Consider the following 14,525-nt stretch of genomic DNA (forward strand, 5'->3'; position numbering starts at 1 on the left):
AAAGCTTACATTTAAAGGTTAAGTAAAACTGTAATTTCAATGAATGACCACACTGTTTTCTAAAACACTGTATTCAGATATTAAATACTTACAATTTGCCAAAAAGCATTCTATTAGGTATAGATGTTAAGAAAAAAGAAACAGTCCCTATGTTAAGAAGCTTAAACCTGTGGTAGGGACAAATTATAAACGACCGCAGTGCTTGGCACAGGACACGTAAAAACAAAGCACTACGTGAGTTCAAGCAAGGAAAAGATGAAATCCGACAGGATGGAGCAAAGAAATGCTCAAAGGAAACAGCAACATCTGAAATTATGAAACTATTTATAATAGTAAAAAAGTGGAAACAAACTAAAGGTTTACCAAATAAAAAAAGGTTTATATAAATTATGAAACATTCATAGAAAAATACCTATGATATATTAAGTAAAGAAAGCAGGTTATAAAACAGTAACATACAATATGATTCTATTTTTTTAAACACATGTGCTTTTATGTCTAAATGTATTCAAAAAAGTATGGAATAAATGAAAGTGAAATTGATGATTACTTCTGTGTACCTTTCTATATAGTCTGAATTTTTTTTTTATTTTTTTGTGAGGAAGATTGGCCCTGAGCTAACATCTGCCAATCCTCCTCTTTTTCCTGGGGAAGACTGGCCCTGGGCTAACATCCATGCCCATCTTCCTCCACTTTATATGGGAAGCCGCCACAGCATGGCTTGACAAGTGGTGCATCGGTGCGCGTCCAGGATCCGAACCGGTGAACCCCGGGCTGCCGCAGCAGAGCGCGCGCACTTAACTGCCTGCGCCACGGGGCCAGCCCCGGTCTGAATTTTTGTTTAATGAGTATATATTATTTTTATAAAATCTGAAGAACATCTTTTCATTTTAAGACACAAAGGGCATTTTTGCATGTTTTAATATCAAGTTAACGTCATTATTTACTAAACAAGAAATTCAATGTACAGTAACAGAAAAAGCACAAGACTTAGAATCTAAAAGGTCAAAATTTCAATCTCTACTCGTCATTCTCTGATCATGTGACCTTGGGCTGCTTCCTCATGTGCAAAACTTGAATTACAATAGCTATTTTATGGTTATTCTGTGGACTGAATGAGAAATATATTTAAAATGCCTTTAAGTACAGTGCCTAGAACACAAGAGACATTAATAAACTCAATTCCTGTCCATCTTTAAAAAGTAATCTGCGGGCTGGCCCAGATTAAGTTTGTGTGCTCCACCTTGGCGGCCTGGGGTTCACAGGTTCTTGTCAGGCCATGCTGTGGCACCGTCCCATATAAAGTGGAGGAAGATGGGCACGGATGTTAGCCCAGGGCCAGTCTTCCTCAGCAAAAAGAGGAGGGTTGGCAACAGATGTTAGCTCAGGGCTGATCTTCCTCACACACACACAAAAAAAGTAATCTGCATCTGAGTGTTTAGAAACTGGTGAGGAGTAGTGAGGAAGACTAAATTCATCTCCAAGCTCAGCTTAATTCATTAACAAATCTTCATGTGAACCCTTAATACATACAAAATCTTAGAAGTGGAAAGGAACCTGACATTCAACATACCTGTTTCTCACCCTTTGCTGGAATCTCCACTGCAAGAAACATCTATGCCTAAGAAACACCTTCCAAGCTTCAGTATAACAACAGTGATAATAACAGTTAACACTGAGTGCTTCTATGTCAGGCACCTGGCTAACAGCCTTACGTGAGTTATCTTATTTAGTCATCACAGTAACTCTAGGAAACAGGTACTACTGACACGTCTATCTTATAGGTAAGGAAATTGGTGTAGGTGATGGAACCAGGATACCAACAAGACAGGCTGACTCCAGACCCCATGTATGCACCCACTGTGCAAAATGCCTCCCCTTGAAGACTCCTAGGGACAAGCCTGCCAAAGGTCGGCTATTACAACCGCTCTACATGTTAGAGGGATCGTTCTCATAACTAGTCAAAACCCGGTCCTTTCCTCACACAGTTCTCCTCTGGAGCACGGACATGCCATTTCTCATGATGGCCTTTTTCTTAATGTCTATCAAGTAATTCAACAGTGAGATCAGATACCTGAACTGTATGACTTTTAGAACTAGAAGGGGCTTTAGATATCACTTAGGCCACTCCCATTGTTTTACAGATGAGTAAACAAGCCCAGAGAATTTAAAGTAATTTTTCTACAAGTAATTAGTGGCAACTCAGTGCCCTGAAAGACTGAATCCATGAACATTACATCATTTCCCCTAGAGAGAGTATAAACTCCTTGCAAAAAGGCAATATGCCATAGCAGAGAGGGGAAAATCAGATTTTGTGAATGACTGTGTTGTAACAAAGTATATAGTTCATGAGGAACATAATTTCACTGCTGGTGAATTAAAAGAAGCTGATTTTTTAAAACACTACCTTTATTTTCAGTGTAAAAGTATAACTTTTACACTGCTCATTTAAATTAGGAAAAAGAAAAGAGCCTAAGAGAATTTAATACTTACCCAATTATCATGTGCTTTTTTCTCATGGGAAATAATCTGAAAAAAGAAAGTCATTAAAATACTACTGATAACTATTAAAAACATTCACATCTACCACTATGATTTAGTACACAATTCATAAACTCAAAAATAACTCAAGTATCTCTGAAAAGTCAATAACATTTTAAAGCAAGTTTATGATCTACTCTATTTATTACACTTTTAAAACAAAAACTGAATGTAAAGACAACTAAAACTTTTGTCTAGTAAATTTCTATTTTATGCAATAATCAACTACAACGGGAGCTGCCAATTAAGAGATAACTAGCCCAATTGAATATGAGACCCCACTGCTGACACGTTTATTTATTTATGCAATCCACACTCCCAAAGCAGCAGGAGACATGGCAACTTGAAACAAGGTCTCTTATCCCAGAATCTGTGGCTCCCTAGAAATGTTCCACAGCCACATGCAAAACCTCAAGAGAGGGACACAATCCCAGTCAGGTAACTATACTCCTGCATCGAAATACAGATACCAATTCAAACAAATCTGAATTGTTTTAAGTTACACACAAATACACCACCACCACCCCCACACACATACCTGCCCTTGGTAAGAATGAATGGTTCTCTCCAATTCTTCTTCAAGATCTTTGGCTCGCTTTCTATAAAAAACAATAATCATTCTACTATTAACATATACTAAGAAATGATAGAACACACTATCTCTACTGAAAATATTAAGACACCTAGAATGCTTTGTTTCCTGTAAAAAATAACTCCAGAACTCCAGAGGACAATCACCTTTAAGAAGTTCTAAAGTATATTTTTTCCTGATATAATTTTAACATTAATTAAGCTTTACTTAGGTTTACCTAAACCAAAAGTCATGCAAAGATTTACATGGTATATTGGTTCATTTTTATTTTTAAGCAGCATGATCCTGGAAGATTTATTCACATGTCTATAATCTTAACAGAATTCTAGGAAATTAACAATCTGTGCAAAGTAAAATGTTACTTATTACCTTTATAAGACTAACAAGATAATTCTTTCTTTGGATAAAACTCAAGCTTACTCTTCCTAACATAAAATGAAGTATCACAACTATTTGGGATACAAGCTGAACCTTGCCCCATCTTTTCTTTAGGTTTTCTATTATTTCCACGGAATTAATGAGGAGTGAACCAAGGTAAAAACTACACTTATAGTCTTATAAACATTTCTTCAGAACTTTAATTGTGGCTCACTCTTCTTTTTGTGGCATAGTTCTTGAATTCATTAATACTGTATACACTCTTCTCCATTTGAACCAGAGTAGAGACCTTGAAATTAATAGCTATTCATAAATTTCTTGACAGGAACATAAAATAGATTGCCCACATTCAAATACAACTAATGCAAAAGATTAAAAATCACACATACTGAAAGAAAAACATCTCTTCCTTTTTATATTTTCTGTATAATTGCATAATAGCAAGACATCTAAATAAAACAAAAATATGTTGTTTTATTTTTTTTTTTTGGTTGCTTTATTATATTTTCTGGTATTGGGTTTTTGGATACCCTCCCATCCTCAAAAAGAAAAGGGTAAAATATGTTTAATACCTGTAGGTCTCCAGCTCTTCGGCTGCATGGCTGATCTTTTCATCTGCTTTGGAAAGTTTCTCCTCTTTCTCTAGCCGATAATTTTCCTCTACTGTTAATTTCCTTAAGAAAAAAAGCATTTTATTTCTTTTACTGCATGTCATAAAATAATCAATTATATCTTTTCAATTATATCACAACTGGTATTTCCCAAAGCAATCTGCATAATATCACTAAAAACATCACATGCAAGAAAAAAAGTACCTGTGTAAATGTTCCTGATGTGGAATTTAATATTATAAACTCAAATTGTAAAGAATCTTGTCCAATACAGTACTACTAATATGGAAGTTTCAAGAGTTTTCTATAAGAATTTGTCATAGAAATAAGATTATCAAGGGTAAATATTAATAAAAAACTATTATGACTATATATTACTTATCATGCCTTCTTGTATAACGAAGCACTACATTTATTAGACAACAAGTCACCAACTAATGGACTGTGTTTCAATAATTTTTATATTGGTTGTTAAGTTGTTAAAGCAGTGATTAGGCTTACAGGCCAGTTCACAAAAAAAAACTTATAATGAACCCAAAGTAAACAAAGTTAGTAGAAGTAGTAGTCCTACTTACTAGTTCTAGTTCTTTTAATAATAACAGCTAACTTACTGAGCCATTAGTATACATCAGAAACCGTTCTCAGACTTTTACATGTATTATCTTATTTAATTATTACAACAGCTCTCCAAGAAGGGTACTATTTTACAAAAAGGAAAATGAAGCACAGAGAAACTGAGTAACTGGACCAAGGCACAGACCTAGCGAGCAGTGACTCCATTGTACCATATGACTCATGTCGTTTCACATGGTGTCATGAAGAACCCCGGTCCCTCAAGAAATATTTCTTGAACACCACAGGAAAACACATTTGGAGTCCTAACTATGGATGTCTCCCTTTCTTCATGAATTCTGGGGAGGAACACAACAAACCACTGAAGAAATTCTACAGGGCAGCAGTAAATGTTTTATTTTCTACACACTATATTACCTATTGCTTAGAAAGCACACCCCAGGTCAATTGTTTCATAGGTGTCATAATAAAATAAAAGTTATCTCCTTAGGAAGAGCACGGAAGTGTTGGAGATGGAAGTGAGGTATGTTTTTACAGACTATGTCGATTGAAAATGGCCAGAAATTCTTTGACACCCCTCCAACTGGGAGGTAAAGTCTATGAACCTTCCCCCTGGATTTGGGTGGGCTCATTAATGATGGAAATTATGCTGTGAAAGAAAACCCAGTGATATGCCTAAAAAACCATCACATCTGTCTTCACATATTTAAAGCAACCTATCAAGTTTCTATGTCCTACTATTTCACTTCTCTCCAATATGAAATTTGGAAAAGTGCTAGTAACGTAATATATCAGTCATGAAAAACATCAATGTAGCATCTAAGAAGATGACTGAATCTGAATCAGACGGTATGCAGGCAAGAGTTTTAATTTAACATCTTCCTAGGACTATCTCTACAGTCTACTCTGAAGAACATTCAGTGCATTAAATTTGAGTAGTGAATATTTTAATTTAAATATGAGAATGGAATGTACAATATTTTGGGAATTCAAAACATTTCAAACTAATGAATGAAATCACAACGTGAAGAACACAAACACAGCTAGGACTCTACTCAGTGTCCCATCCTTGCTATGAACATCTATAGAAAACATCTTTCCTCTTTGAAATTTTTAACATAACTCATTAAAATTCTATAATCAACCATATATTTTTATTGTTTTCTTCAAAAGATACACTTAAAAGTATTTCTTTCGGGCCCAGCCCCGTGGCCAAGTGATTCAAGTTCCACGCACTCCATTTCAGCAGCCCAGGTTCGCGGGTTCGGATCCCGGGCGCGGACCTACTCCAGTCACCAGCTATGCTGTGGCAGTGTCCCACATATAAAAAAAATAGAGGAAGATTGGCACAGGTGTTAGCTCAGGGCAAATCTTCCTCAGGAAAAAAAAAAGCGTTTCTTTCATCTCAAATAATCCCTTTTATATCCAAAATTTACTCACAGTATCTTTTGTCCTAACCTAAAAAGAAGGGTCCATTCCTAGATTCATTGATGGAAACCGTAAGGTTATTCTGCAGCTCTTCCATTTAGTTAAGTTTATTTCTCCTTCATACCCTGAGCAGTCCCAAGTGGCCCAGAATTCCATGAACAGCAAGTTTTTAAATTCTGAACTGAATCCAAAGCATGAGTAAAGTACACAGCTTGGCAGTGAATGAGCCTAGCCAATCACCCAGCAACCTGATGTCAATGGAGTGTTAATATTCTCTACCAGTTTCCAAATATACACAGCAGAATCTCATTATTCCTGCTAGTTGAGTTCTATAAAGTCACCACAAATCCTAAGTTAGCAAATACTGAACCACTGCTCCTAAGGGAGATACAGGGTTAGGTTCCTGTGAGCTCTGGTCACATTTTCATCAACCAATCAATACACAACCCTGTTTTATGTGTTTCTGTTTAAAGACACCTTATTTAATATATTTTGTCGATTCATTAACAATGAACTCACAGCCAACAGCATTATAACCCATGCCTGAGAAAAGCTTATCTGACATGTGTATTTCTCTATAAGGCACACCACAGCCTTTCTGCACTTAGGAACACTACACAGCACCTCAGCACTACACTTAGGGGCCATTTGAAACAGCTAAATCACCAACAGAAAGCATAAAAAATGTGGTAATAAATATACTGTTAAAAAGACACTACTTTACAGAAAGGAGCTAAAACAAGAAAGTGAGGTTTGCCTTGTTTGACCTCAACTACTGGGCAATTCAAATTTTTCACCATTCCGTGCATGTCTGCAAATGACCACTAAAACTCCATGAGTATCGATTCTGGGTTACAAATAAATTTTCTCAAGTAGGTGAATTCACAAATATAGAATCTACAAATAATAAGGAGCAACTGTATAACTTTTATGAAGTACTCAAAAGGGCTTAAAAGTCTGTTACATTTTCTTTTATGATGAAAAATATGTGCTATAGTGGTATTTGAAAATCTGGAGTCTCCAGATAGGTATCTCAAAGGTCTCCAGATAGGTATCTCTATGCATTTGGGCATCAGCACACACATGCACACACTCTTCCATGCCAATATATAAAGGCACTAAACAGATTTATTCATATATTCAACAAATATTTACTGAATAGCTACCAGGTGCCAAGCATAGTTTTAGGCACTGGGAATACAGAAGAGAAGAAAACAAAGTAATTCTCTTATGGAGTTTACATTTAATGTGGGGAAAATTTAAAAAGTAAAGACAATCAATGAATCCTCAGAGGATACCACAGGCTACAAAGAAAAATAAAGTCAGATAAGGGGATAGGGAGTAGTAGGTATTACTCTAGTTAGTGCAGCCAGATAAGGATTCTTTGAGGCAACATTTGAACCTATACCCAAATGAAATGAAGAACTGAACGTTATACAGGGGAATGCCGTTTCAGGCAGAAGCAGCAAGTACAAAAGGCCCTGGGGTGCAGATGTGCTTGGCATGCTAAAGATCATCAAGAAGGCCAGTGTGGCTGGAGGGCGGAGAGGGAAAAAGAAAATGAATACACTAAAATTAAAGAGGTAGCCAGGGGCCAGATCTCACAGGGTCTTATAGGCCACGCCAGGATAAAAGCTTTGGATTAAATTCTAAGTGTGATATGAAGGCACCTGGAAGTTCCAAGCAAGATAGTGACAATACCCATAATTTATGTTTTAGAAAGATCATGCTGCTGAAAACACAGTGCGGGAAGTTAAGAGCAAAAAGAGAGAGACTACTCATGAGGGTACTGCAATAAAGCAGTACTTTACTATACTCTATTGTACTATACAGTACAATAAAGCAGTACTAACTGATGATGGCTTGGATCGGGGTAGTAGTGTGGAAGGTGGTGAAAAGTGGTCAGATTCAGGATATAGGAAAGCCAAAAGAATTTGACAATAGAATGAGTGTGGGATATAAAAGAAAGAGAGAAGTCAAGGATGGCTTGAGCAGCTGCCCTGAGCAACTCAACTCAGCAAATGACACTGCCATTTACTGAGACAAGGAACTCTTGGGCAGGAGCAATTTACACAGGCAGCAGGAATCAGTTTTACATACACCAAAGACAGAATTAATGGGTAGTTCAATTACTTGGACGTCCACCCAGATTCCCTGACCTACCTTGCAGTATTAGGAAGTTTCAGGCAATAATTTGCTGACAATTTATTAGAAGTTAAAAGGATTTTATGAACTAGCTTGGAAATTCCAACATCATTCACAACATTTTCTTCCTTGAAGAAGTGTTTCAAGATCAAATAATTTTCTTAAAAATGAACTGATAAACAATAATCCAATCATAAATTAAGAACTCTGAATAATAATATAAGCTGAATATGCAACATTTTTAAGCTATTTTACTTGCCACTCAGTGGAGTCATCAACATAATTTTTATTACCTGTGCAGTGCCATTTCATTTTCTTGATACAGTTCAGTCATTACTTTAAGTTTCTGCTGAAGTTTTTGACTCTCATTTTCAAACTCTGTATTTTCTGAGTGTAAAGATGCTTGTTCAGTCTGGAGATTCTTAATGCATTCTATAGAAAAATTTTACAAGTCACAATTAAAAGAGTAAATATTTTAAGTTGCACATTAACATTTCATAAAGAAAAAATTACTAAAAATAATAAATTATTAATAAACTAAATTCTTTCCAACAGAAAATCTATAAGGTATTTTGTTCACCTAAATGTTTTTTAATACTTTAAAGAGTTATATAAATTGTTATAAATTTTTTTTATCATTTAAAGATTTCCCAAAACTTTCAATATTCTAATTCTAGCATCTAATTTTCTGTCTGAGAGCCAAAAGCCACTAAAATTCTCATGAAAGTTTTGGAGATGAGAGTTTTGAAGGCAAGTATTTTTAGTTCAACATTCCTTGTGAAACTGCTTCCACAAGATGAACAATGACAGTTTTTATCTAGTAAAAAGTTTACCTGTCAATACTTAAACTTCTACCCAGCCCTCCTTTTATGCTAAAATTTTGATATATGTTATAAGTCAAGCCAGAAACCTGGATCTTCTGTTAACAAATGCTCCTGCTAGCTTAAACCAAATCAAGACTGGAGGGAAAAATACCAACTTTAGCTTTGTCTCAACTGCTAAACCACCTAAAATAATCATCGATAAAAACAAAAATTAATAATTCTAAAATAATTATGAAGGCTTTATAATCAGTGTATTGATTGTTTTTAAAACCTCATTTCTCTTCCAACATATCCTCAACTCTGAACTCCTCTAAGATTAAGGTACCATCTCCCAAAACAGGTATATGAATCACCACCACAAATCTTAATGCAAGACAAAACTCACTCTGCCTAAAGAGGGCAGTTTCAAAATCATACTAACAAGCATCAAAATTCTAGTAATTGTACATAATAGTATATAATTATTCTACAACATCTATTAATTAAATGTACACACCAAAAGGATACTTTAATATGTTAACATCAAATGATTAAATGTGCAGGAAATTGTGCACATCTGTCTTTCCACAGAAATTTTTAAATCTATATCAGAAAAAAATCTGTTATCTAGGCTTTAAGCCATTGCCAAGAAGAGTCACTTAACAGACATTACTGTTAGATATTCTATTAAAATGGATCACCCCTATTGAAGAAAAAACTATAAACCACTACTTAAGTCTTCACTATATTTTTTACTTCTACTGTAACTCAGAAATTCTCTGTATCTCAGAATAGCACTGTAAATGATTACCAAAAAAAGGCAGAAGTAGAGGGGAAACAGTTTAGAAGAAAACCTTTCTGTTATGAATAGAAGATCAATCATAAAAGTTTATCTTTCATGGCCCATTAAAAAAAGAAAGTTAGGGAGCCAGCCCCACGGCCTAGTGATTATGTTCAGCACACTTCGCTTCAGCAGCCCAGGTTCGGTTCCCGGTGCGGACCTACACCAGTCATTGGCAGCCATGATGTGGTGGCGACCTACCTACAAAACAGAGGAAGACTGGCACAGATGTTAGCTCAGGGCGAACCTTCCTCAGCAAAAAGAGGAAGACTGGCAACAGATGTTAGCTCAGGGCCAATCTTGCTCAGCAAAAAAAAAAAAAAAGAAGAAGAAGAAAGATTTGGAAGAAGGGTACAGGCACATATAGGGTCTCCAAATACTAGTTTTAGAAAACAATAAAGATTTACCAAGAAATTATATTAAGGGATGGGGTAACTGCAAGCAAATTCCTTGCTATTCTGGTACTTACTATACACAGTTCTCACTAGAGTCTGTGAATATACTAAAAAGTAGGCTCCATATCTTTTCCTTCAGTGACTCTCCCATGGCTTTTAGTAGTATGCTTTACATATAGTAAAACTTCACTTTTAAATTAATATTAATGTTCTTCAAATCCAAAAATAATCCAACTACCAACATCATGTGAACAGGGCTATGATATTTTTTTTTTTTGTGAGGAAGATCAACCCTGAGCTAACATCTGATACCAATCCCCCTCTTTTTTTTTTTTTCTGAGGAAGACTGGCCCTGGGCTAACATCCATGCCCATATTCCTCTACTTTATATGGGACGCCGCCACAGCACGGTGCTACAAGCAGTGCATTGGTGCGCACCCGGGATCCAAACCCGCGAACCCTGGGCTGTTGCAGCCGAGCGCACACACTTAACTGCTTGCACCACAGGCCCAGCCCTGATAATTTTTTTAATAATCTGTATCTTTGGTGCTTCAACCTTTTCCAAAACTGTTTTATTATAAACACAGTTTACTCATTGCAGAAATTTTTGAAAATACAGATAAGTAAAAAGAAAACAGGAATCTGTCCATAATGCCATCTTCAAAGATAATCATTGTTGACATATGAGTATGTCCTTCCATTCTGTTTTTATGCAAATTGTTATGCTAAAATTTTTTTTAACAAAATGGACGTTACTTATATCAACCTAAAAAAATTTCAAATGCAGCTGATAGAATTTGTTTACTTTTAAAAAAAAAAACACTTTCAACAAATTAAAAATGTTTTCAATGAAAAGAAAAACTTCAGCTCTGCAGGTCTAATATCCCTCTTTCTACAGATGCTAATATACTATGCATGTACATTAAAGGAGAAAATTATACTGTAACAAGACCTGTAAAACACAGTAGTATCACTACCGAAGATCAATTTTGCAATAAACAAAGATTTTTTAAAATTAAGTTTTAAGTTGCTACTTTTTAAAATCTAAACCATACTACACATATAACACTGAAATCCAAAGGAAGTATGGTTTTACATGTTTTTTAAAACAATTCCATTATTTTAATTTCATATCAATATGAAGGAAACTGATATGGCTTTACCAACAAGAACAAAAAACTCAGGACTAATTTTTCACAAATAACCAACAAAAGTAAAAGTAAAAAATACAATCAATTATGGATCTTCCCATAATTGATTCAATTAATGGCACCATTCTCTATAAGGAGTTGTATTTACTTAGAAAAACTTGAAAAGTATGTAGATTACCTACCCGTAAGCTCTTCCTTTGTTTTATCTACTTCAGATAATTGAGTGTAAATTTGGTTTCTTTCTCCTTCTAAGGTTTTTAAAGACGCACTTAACTTCAAAGAATGGGAGAAAGAAAAAAGCAACATTAATCAGTTATACAAAAAACCTCCCCAAAATCTCAATATACCATCCCAACCTTTTGAAGCTCTTTTATCACTTTGATGAAATTATTGCCTAAAATGCACAAATCAACAATGAGGCTTCCACCTTGGAAAGTGAGCCAAGTCATCAATAGTTGTAAATTTCAGAACAGAGATACAGAAGATCAGTGGCTGATGCTTAAACTGTGGCTATTCTCACTTTATTTACTTTCAAACCATAAGTTTTGATTAAAGCAATCTTCAAACTACATTAGCAAGACTTCAAACAGATCAGTAAAGATCATGATACCACTACTAGGTTGGAAAAGAGAAAGGATAAACCAGAATGAAATGAATCTAGTATTTACTTCCCAAGATAGGATATGGGGCAATTATGCAGGAGGTGGGAAAACACTGAGACCAGAGGAAGAAGAATGCTCAGAGGAAAATAGGAGAGAAAATATAATAAATATTTTTAACATATTCCTTACCCAACAAAATGAGTATACATCTCGAAAATTTCTATAATGATAAATTCTAAAAATTAACAATATGAGTTTCTAAAGTTATTATAAAAAAGAAAAAAGCAATGGATGGAGAAAATTCTGATCACTTCCAAAAATTCTGATCTAAACTTATGTGTAACTATAAAATGGACTTTTAAAAAAACTGTTACAAGGTCATATGGGTTTAAGGAATGTTCTATTTCTTTCTCTAAATTCTTTATATTTATGTAGTAATGCAAACCTTAGCAGCATGAATAAGTTTCTTCAAAGCTCCTTTTGGTTGATTATCTATAGTAAAAAACAAAAACATAAAAAAAAATTGAGAAAATAGTGCAATGCCACAACAGACATCCAAATGATTTTATTAGTTCACTCAACTAGAGTCGTATAATCCCTCTTCTTGCTTTGACATAAGGCAGACCTGCTCCCAGGAAGCTAAACAGTGAAAGCACTGAGGATTATACCACTTAACAAGGTTTTTCACTACTACCTCCAAGAACCGAGTTATAACAAGGATGTGGTATTCACCAAAATATAGTCCACAGTCTCAACTATTCTTGGAATCCTTCAGCATACAAAATATGTAGAATTATACTCCAAATTAAAATAACAGTAAACAAGCATGAGTTTTCTTATTAGAAAAACAATTACTTCTTACAAGATAAAGCAGAAGTGAAAAAGTACAAAGAGAATTGTATGTATTTACTTTGAGAATGTAATTTTCTTCTAACACATTAATGCTATTATCAAAGAAAATTTTTAAAAATCATACCTTCTCCTCCTTAACAAATTTGTTAATTATGCAGGAGGTGGAGGGAGAGAAAAGAGAAAGGACACAAAAGTCAGAACTACCACTGGGGAGAACTAGATGAAAGATACATAAGATCTCTCTGTACTCTTTTTGCAACTTCCAGTGAGTCTATAATCATGTCAAAATAAAAATTCCGTCAAAGGAATTGGTTTGAGAATACAGTGAGTAGCTATAGCAAACCTAACTTTTGCCTGAGTTTCCAGACTGCAACCAGCAATGGCAACAACAGTTTGGGATGGCCAATATTGAAGTACTATGACCATCTGAACTATCTAACTGAAACGACAAAAAAAAGTAATCTAAGGTATTCATTTATATCACACTCATTTTTCAAACTACTCACCCACCCATTTGATTAGGTTACAGTACAGGAAAAAACAGGCATGGAAATGATTATGATGCAAAGTGAAAATTGCTATAACGAAGATATGTACAATATATAAAAAGAACAGAGAAGAAAGAGCTGTAAGTCTATCTGAGGAGTTGGAGAAAGATTCACTGAAAAGGTGGTATTGCAGCTGAAGTTTAACTATAGGGACAGTGAGAGAGGGACAGAGCATTAGAGACAGGCAGACAAGTTGTGCCAAAGCACAAGTGTGTAAAGAACATAGCGCACATGGGAACTAAAAGGCAATACAAGAGCCAGTTATCATTTTTAGCAAAAGAGGATGAGTCAGGACTTAACACCTAAGTACAAACCATTCTCTGAATCACTCATTTCCAATTCCAAGTTATCATCATCTGTTATGTCTTCTCCAAGCACAGCAGCCCAGTCTTTCATCTTGAGCAAGCGTTCAGTCAGAGACTTGACATTTAGCAAAGGGGAAAAAAAAAGAAAGGGTAATGCCTTATGCTAAAGGCTTGACAACTTCTGAACGTATAGTAGTAGTTTAAAGATCAATCCACACAGATAACAGTACATGGGCTCTTATTCTCCACCTGGTACTAAGATACGTAAATATTCTGAAAACCTGTAACATTTATTGACTATTAAACTCTGGAAGTTAAAAACCAAAACCAGTTATTCCTAAATCAAATACAATACTTGATAATGACCCATTTTTGCTAAATATATCACGACTATAAAGTAGCAAAACATTTTCTTATATGACATTTCTCACATGTCACAAATAAGAGTGGCCATTAACGTGAGAGTAAATTTTGTGTGAAGTCAAATCCGCAAGTGAGATATGCGATATATAAAATGATCACAGATCTGATTTATTCAAGTAAACAACTAGCTTAAAAGTTCAATCGACATAAAGAAAAAGAAATTATACAAGAGAATCTGAACTGGAAGATTATGAGTTGTCCAACAGTACTTTTTGAATTTTCTTGACTACAAGAAGATTTTCTAGCACTACAAATAAATAAAGCGACTGTGCCATGTATTTCTGTGGAAGGACCCACCTAAAAACCCATTCTGCTCTACAATTTCCACCCTTCGATC

The 14,525-nt window shown here is 35.0% G+C and overlaps 1 protein-coding gene across 4 annotated transcripts in view; it reads right to left on the minus strand.

Moving 5' to 3' along the window:
- The window catches only part of MIA2 (MIA SH3 domain ER export factor 2), a 100,026-nt gene that overhangs the window by 29,954 nt on the left and 55,547 nt on the right, over window positions 1–14,525 (minus strand). For all 4 annotated transcript variants that reach the window (XM_014792106.2, XM_087422299.1, XM_087422293.1 and 1 more), the window contains 7 exons: window positions 13,775–13,880; window positions 12,506–12,552; window positions 11,641–11,731; window positions 8,562–8,700; window positions 4,084–4,185; window positions 3,080–3,140; window positions 2,494–2,529 (listed from right to left, as the gene is read on the minus strand). In XM_014792106.2, the coding sequence (XP_014647592.1) occupies window positions 2,494–2,529; window positions 3,080–3,140; window positions 4,084–4,185; window positions 8,562–8,700; window positions 11,641–11,731; window positions 12,506–12,552; window positions 13,775–13,880 (582 nt within the window). The remainder of the gene's footprint in view (window positions 1–2,493; window positions 2,530–3,079; window positions 3,141–4,083; window positions 4,186–8,561; window positions 8,701–11,640; window positions 11,732–12,505; window positions 12,553–13,774; window positions 13,881–14,525) is intronic.

Source organism: Ceratotherium simum, chromosome 3, assembly GCF_057802395.1.
Source record: "Ceratotherium simum simum isolate JZ-2026a chromosome 3, ASM5780239v1, whole genome shotgun sequence".
NCBI classification, from domain to species: domain Eukaryota; kingdom Metazoa; phylum Chordata; class Mammalia; order Perissodactyla; family Rhinocerotidae; genus Ceratotherium; species Ceratotherium simum.